Raw genomic sequence first — 7,295 nt, 5'->3', positions numbered from 1 at the left:
TGATACTAAAGGCATAGAGTTATTCACAGATGCTGATTGGAATGGTTCAAAATGGATAGACGATCCACTACAAGGTACTACTCATATGTGTAGGGTAACTTGATGACCTAGAGAAGGAAGAAGCAGCCGGTGGTTTCAAGAAGCTTTGCTAAGTCTGAAGATAGGGTACTTGCCTTAGGAACTTGTGAAGGAATGTGGATTGTTGGACATCTAAAGGAATTGAAGATTGAGACAATTGGACCAATTAAAGCATGGTGTGATAACATGTCAGCAATCAAGATCATAGATAACCCTATACACCATGATCACGCAAAGCATGTGAAGATTGACAAAACTTCATCAAAGAAAAATTGGATGTAGAATTGATTGATCTGTCATATATATCCCTTCAGGTCAGCAAATTACATATGTGATGACTAAAGCACTAACTCAAAAAAAATTTGAAGCATTTAAAAGCAAGTTGGGAATGATCAACATCTACTCACAGCTTGAGGGGGAGTGTTAGATGTGGGCCTCCTCTTATATTAGGCCCAGACCTGCTAATACACAAACTTAAATTTCCTTTTAGGCTAGCAATGTCTACTTTCCCTTATTGGTCTTGTAATTAGTTTTTATTATTAGATTTTTATTTCATAAGAGAGAGTTTAGGGATCTCATTAGAATTATTCTCTCTTCCCTCCATCTATATATGTAATTGAGCCTTATCAATAAAACACACAAAGAAAAATAGAATTATATTTCAATTAATTACAATAATTATTGAAATAGCTATGAGAAGATCACTCATGAATTTAGAAAAGTTAGTTGTGATTTAAGGATAATGTCAATTGTAAATCATTGAAAAGTTAAATTATGAATGGATATATAGTCTCATAAATTTATGCATTATTACTTATGAATTTAAGGATGGTCACTTATCAATATATGAGAATTTAATTATGAATAAATAAGTAATCTTGTGGATTTATATATATCTAGTCACTTGTGATTCAGGGACAATCATTGTAAATTTAAAGAAAGTCACTTGTGAATTTGTAGTAACAACAAACAAATGAATATGAATAGTCTTAGTTATAAACTATGATTTAAAGACCCCTCCTATTTCTGAATATATATTCATAACAAATTTTCATAAATCCAAAAGTGATTATCCTTTAATTTGCAAGTGATGATGCATATATTTATGAGACTACTTATCTTTTCACTATTGACTTTCTATGAATTCACGTCTAACTTTCTTTAAATTTATGAGTGACCTTCCATTAGTTATTTCAATAATTAAAAGTCTTTTAATACTATTTCAACAGTTTGATTCAATTGTCACTAATGTCTCTTTATAAGGTCTGCAACTGTCATTTTCTCTATGAAATATATCTTTTAATAACACTACATTTATAATCATTTAATTACAATATATTTAAGTTAAGAAGAATATAAGGGAAAACAATAAATCTTACTTTGAATAGTTTTTGTTTAGTTATAAATATATAACTCGTTTTTTTTATTTTTAGTCATATTATGACTAATAATACTTCCAATACCCAATCCTTACCTTTAGGTAAGTCATATAACTTGTTGGTCAAAAAAGTCATATCAACCACAAAGGTTCATCTAATTGGTAAAGAATTGGCCCATAACTTACAAGGTTATTGAATCAAATATCGATGCTGATATAAGAACTTTATTAGTGTGTGATTTATAAGTATCTCCATGCCCTAGTCTTAATGAGCTCTCAGGACCTAACTCAAATAAACTTTTTCATTACCAAAAAAAAACAAAGTCATATCATGATGGTGTGACTATTAAACATTGCCAATTCATTTTTGGGGGTGACTTTTGGTGGTGACTTTTTTTTAACGACCAAAATTCACCACCAAAAATTATTTTTTTTCGTTTGTTATTAACATTGTATCTTTGGGTAAGGGTGTGTTTTTATTCCTAAACTATTCTCCGAGGAATACCTAGTATTCTAAACTATTTGTCATTTGCAATTCCATGCCTAAAGTAATTAAAACGTAGCATATTTTCTCTTGACGTTAAATACCCCAACGTTAATTTTTAAAAATGCTAAATGGGACTTAAGTTTGACCAAAAGTGCCACTTGTCATGCCAAGTGAATCTAAGCTAAGATGCATTTTTGTCCTTGGAATATTCTTAGTAGATCCTAGTGTCCTAAACTATTTGCTCTTTGCCCCTAAAGTAATTAAAAAGTAGCAAAAATACACCTTAATTTGGATCCACTTAGCATGATAAGTGGCATTTTTTGTCAAACATAAGTCCCAGATAGCATTTTTAATAGTCAATGTTGGTGTATTTAGCATCAGGAGTAAATATGTTATGTTTTAATTACTTTAAGGGCAGAATTATTTTAACAAATAATTTAGAACATTGGATGTTCCTTGGAGAATAATTTAAAGATAAAAATGTAGCTTAACCCTTGTTTCTTCATCAAAGAGCGAGCCAAGCTCAAAGGTTGGCATGTCAAACATACCATATCATTTACAATCTAGTCAATCCATGAAAAATAGAAATCACAATTATCAAGTGCGAGTTTCATGTATGAAATAGGGTATGAGCATGTAGAGTCTATAGGGAACACAAATTAAATTGTTAAATGGACAAAAAGTTGAGCGTTTAAAGGCAAATGGGGAAGGGAATGTAGTTCACAATAGATTGCTCTAATACAAACCAAAGTTCATGGAAAGCCACTATAGAGTCTGGGACCCAATGGGCTATTATAGATGCACACGACAATCAGTTATTCTTACAAAAGTAAGTAGCTTGTCCACTATCTTGACCATTAAATGCTACGTAGATTCTAATCCTTCATGTATGGATAATTCTTAGAGCGAGTGGTTTCAATTTGTTTCAATCTATGTGAAATGATTGGATTAAGGTTAATTAATATTGCATTGGAATTAATTCAAAGATCGGTTAATTTCTTGCCAAAGGACTCGGATTTTGCTATAGCAATACAATTAATTTGCAATTATAATCCTAATAATAGTATGTTTATTTTTGTGTTTGGACTAATGCCAATTCAAAAGCTTCTCTCTCGTAGCTTTTGGTCAAACATGCATGCGCTTGAGAATTATTAGGTTCATGCAATTCCCCCTTATAAGGATCACCATAATATGAAAACGAACAATATTATAAATATGGCAATATAAAATCAAGGTGATGACGAGAAATTATTATTAGCACTAAGATCATTATTTAAATTGGTTGTTTTCCTCTTTGGAGAGTTATAATTTTCAACTTCATTCCTTAATTCCTTTCTATTCTGGTGTTAATTTTCTCCTTCAACCTAGATGTTTTTATCCTCACTTTAGATCTCCAGCTCACCTCTGTATTGTATATCCTCATATCAAACTAGTGCTTATAACCCCAGAATGAGAAATTACCCAAAACAATAAAAAAAAAAAAGCAAACAAAACAAAAGGCTATATATTGAGAAAATTTAATAAAAACCCTATTGTACCTACAAGAATGGCAAATCATTCACAAGTGATTTTTCTCGTTTCAATTTCTCTATTGTCTTTATTAGCCTCCCAAATATGTTGCCTTCCACTCTCAGTAAGTAACAGATGGATCGTGGATTCTAAAACAGGACAACATGTGAAGTTACAATGCGCGAATTGGCCATCTCATATGAGTGTCATGTTGGCAGAAGGATTAGACAAGCAACCCATAAAGCATATTATATTACAATTGCACAATCTGAAGTTGAATTGCGTGCGCCTCACATGGGCCACTTACATGTTCACTCGTTACTCCAACAACACTGTTCAACAAACTCTTGATTCACTTGGTTTGGCAAATACTAAAGCTGGCATCACTGAACACAACCACGATGTTCTCACTATGACTCACCCTCAAGCTTATGTTTATGTCGTGGATCAGCTTGCTGCTCAGAACATAATGATCATTTCTGATAACCATATCAGTGAACCTAAGTGGTGTTGTGCCCCTGATGATGGTAATGCTTTCTTTGGAGACACCAGTTTTGATCCCAAAGAATGGCTTCAAGGGCTTTCCATGGCCGCTCAGTTATTGAAGGACAAACCCAATGTGAGTTATATACTAATCGTACGTATAGATTTAGTTTGTGCATGTATTTGTACGCATAACTCATGTATGGTTTTGGTGCTTATCACCCACCTCATGAGCACTATGCCTTGGTGCTCATCAGGTGATGAAATGATCATTTAGATTTAAAATTTTTAGTATGGTCTACATTTAATTTGTTCATTCCTCAATTATAGACAAACATTTTCTTAAAATCCCTGAAAATATTACGCTTTTACTTTAGAAAAAATTTTAAATTATGATTTAATTCATGAGCACCATTTCAGGGAACCTTTGGGACTGAATTCAAGGATATTCTTGATCTTCTAGGTCCAAAATTTGCCATGTTACAAAGGATGCCTACATTTAATGCCTGATAGTATTTCAAATAGGATTTCCTTTCATTCTCGCCCAATTCAGTTGTTGTGGTTGCCATTTACATTGCAAATTCCTTTGGCTTGAACGTGAGGTTCATCTCCTAGCTTCTGTAGATTAAGGATTTAGTGGACAAGCCAAAATCACGAAAAAATCTTATCCATGAGTTAAGATGGATTGTGTTGAGAGGAAGGCCTAACAAACAAGACTTTCAATAACTTGTAGGAATTAAAACTCTCGTCCGTAGAGGATGTGATAATCTTTTATCAAACCCTTCGTTTTTTTTATTTAAATGACCATAATTGCCCAATTTTTAGTAGTTTAACTATTTTAAAAACAAAATTGATCATGGACAATCTATCAAATTAAACAAAAAGATATACAAGAAAATTATCTTTTGAAGATATCACAGCTTTCCCGCATTATATAGTAAGGGATACTTGCTATTTCGTCATAGACTTCAGATCTAGACTGTTCAGATTTTAACCAAGATAGTCTAGATCTCATCACCTCTGATAAGCACGGTGGTGCTTACAGAGATGATGAGCACTGAAATTGATTTCGTGTAACTCAATTGTGAATATTCCTAATTCATGTAAATTTTGTAATTTAGGTGGTGGTAATGAGCTTGAGAAATGAGCTACGAGGTCCACTTCAAAACACTAATTCTTGGTATGGGAATATGACCCAAGGAGCACAAACTGTTCATCAAGGGAACCCAAACGTGGTAGTCCTCATTTCAGGTTTCTACAACGACAATGACCTGAGCTTTTTAAAGGACAAGCCATTGAACCTAACTTTTAAGGATAAGTTGGCATACGAGGTACATGCTTACACTGTTTCAGGTGAGCCTAAAAATTGGAGCAACCAATCAGCGAACTATCTTTGTGGGAAAGTGAACAATGAGTTAAACTCTCATGCTGGGTTTCTAACAACTAGCTCTAATCCTGCTCCTCTTTTGATGACTGAATATGGGATTCCATTGTCACCAAATAGAACAGAACCTGATGAAAGATGGTTGACTTGTGTTTTAGCGTACCTTGCTGTGAATGACTTAGGTTGGGGTGGTGGGGACTCCAAGGTAGTTATTATCTCAGAGAAGGCAATGTCAACCCAGGAGAGTCTTATGGTTTGGTAGACTTCCAATGGAAGAAACCTAGTTACCCAGAGTTCCCTAACAGATTCCAGCTAGTACTCAAAACACTTCAAGGTGTGTGCATATATATATATATATATATATAGAGGTTAACATATATTTTTGGGTTCGAACCATAAACCTCTTCCAAGAGAGAGAGGTGGCGTTGCTATCAGGATAACTATTTATTGTCATACTTTTGATCATCTAACTTTATTTAAAGTTTTAATTTCATCCTTTAATTTTATAAAGTATTTTTTTTTAGTTCTCTAACTCTAACATCAAGTAGCTTCAAATAATTATTTATTGTGTCAATCATTATTATTTAAAAAAAACTTAATATGTCAACATTTGAAAATGTTTTGCCAATATTTAAAAGTTAAATGTAAAAAGATTTTGTGATGAAACTAATGGTGTTAGGCTAAATGAGAAAGACATTTTATAAAATTATAGGATTAAAATGAAATGTTGTGTAAAATAAAAAAACTTAAGTTATACTTTAGCCTATTTTTTATCATATCCATATCATCCTCAAGCTTGAAGATAATTATCCTTTTTTAGTTTCTTGTTGAACTATTTCTTTATCATATAATTTAGTTTGTTAAAAAAAATAAGGCATTTTGGTCTTTCAATGTCTAATTGAGATATACTATTAAAAAAGGGTAAATATGGAAATAGTTTGTAATTTTAAAGGCATTTAATTAATTCATTTGGGAGAGATTCAATTAAAAATGTCTTATAATATTAAATAGATGAAATATAAATTTGTTCATATGCATATCCCTTTCAACTTGGAGATAATTATTCTTATTTAGTTTTTTTAATTGAACTATTTTCTCTATCAAAGATCCAAGCTCAAAGGAGGCCATGTCAAGCATATTTTATCATCCACAAACTGGTCAATGCATGAAAAGTAGGAAGCTTGGTGATCAAGTGGAAGTGAATGAATGTAAAAGGGTGAGTGGGTGGAGTCTAAATGGGACACAGATCAAATTTCAGAGCAGACGGAAAGTCAAGTGTTTGAAGGCAAATGGAGATGGGAATCCAGTGTTGCTCACAAAAGATTGCTCTAATACAAACCAAACGTCATGGAAACCCATAACAGAGTCTGGCATGCACTGGGCTACCGTAGATGCACAAGGCAACCAATTATGCATGCAAAAAGATGCTAACTCGTCAACCATCTTGACTGCAAAATGCATTTGTGCAGATTCCAATTCTTCATGTATGGACAATCCTCAAAGCCAGTGGTTTCAATTTGTTTCAAGTAATGTTAAGTGATTGGATTCAGTTTAATACATAATGCGGTTTAGCTTTGGTGATACAGTTAATTTCAAGTTGTAATTAGCGCCTAATAATATTATGTTTGTTTCCATGTTTGGACCAATGCCTATGCAAAAGCTCGTCTTTCATAGTCGTAACATCCCATGTTTTACACCTAGACTTTTGGTCACTATGGGTTTGTTTGGTTCTGTTTTTTTTTTTTTTAATGTTCTTAAAACAATGGGAGAATGACAGATGGGTCCCAAGGAAACTAATTAATTTAAATTAAATTTTGACCAATTTCAAAGTGTCAAACTTCAGGAATTTGTTAGTTTGACTTTCAATTTTACAACTTTATTGTGATGAATTTACAACATATACTCCAAATTTTAACAGGAAAAATAAATTTATTTATTCTTCAACTATGTTAAAATTTGCATTTGAAATTGGTTGG

General features: G+C 32.6%; 1 protein-coding gene across 1 annotated transcript; it reads left to right on the top strand.

Annotated features, from left to right (window-relative positions):
• The first annotated feature begins 3,230 nt into the window (after positions 1-3,230).
• Positions 3,231-6,859, top strand: LOC129317464 (glycosyl hydrolase 5 family protein-like). The gene is made up of 3 exons (XM_054961789.1): positions 3,231-4,071; positions 5,057-5,288; positions 6,426-6,859. Exons 1-3 carry the CDS (start codon positions 3,490-3,492, stop codon positions 6,857-6,859), a joined length of 1,248 nt encoding a protein of 415 aa, XP_054817764.1. The 5' UTR covers positions 3,231-3,489.
• Positions 6,860-7,295: the final 436 nt, after the last annotated feature.

This window comes from Prosopis cineraria, unplaced genomic scaffold (genome assembly GCF_029017545.1).
Source record: "Prosopis cineraria cultivar Desert tree isolate PC_DT_omini unplaced genomic scaffold, ASM2901754v1 PC8, whole genome shotgun sequence".
NCBI classification, from domain to species: domain Eukaryota; kingdom Viridiplantae; phylum Streptophyta; class Magnoliopsida; order Fabales; family Fabaceae; genus Prosopis; species Prosopis cineraria.
The sequence above is the reverse complement of the archived record's forward strand: the minus strand, read 5'-3'. Positions and strand labels throughout refer to the sequence as shown.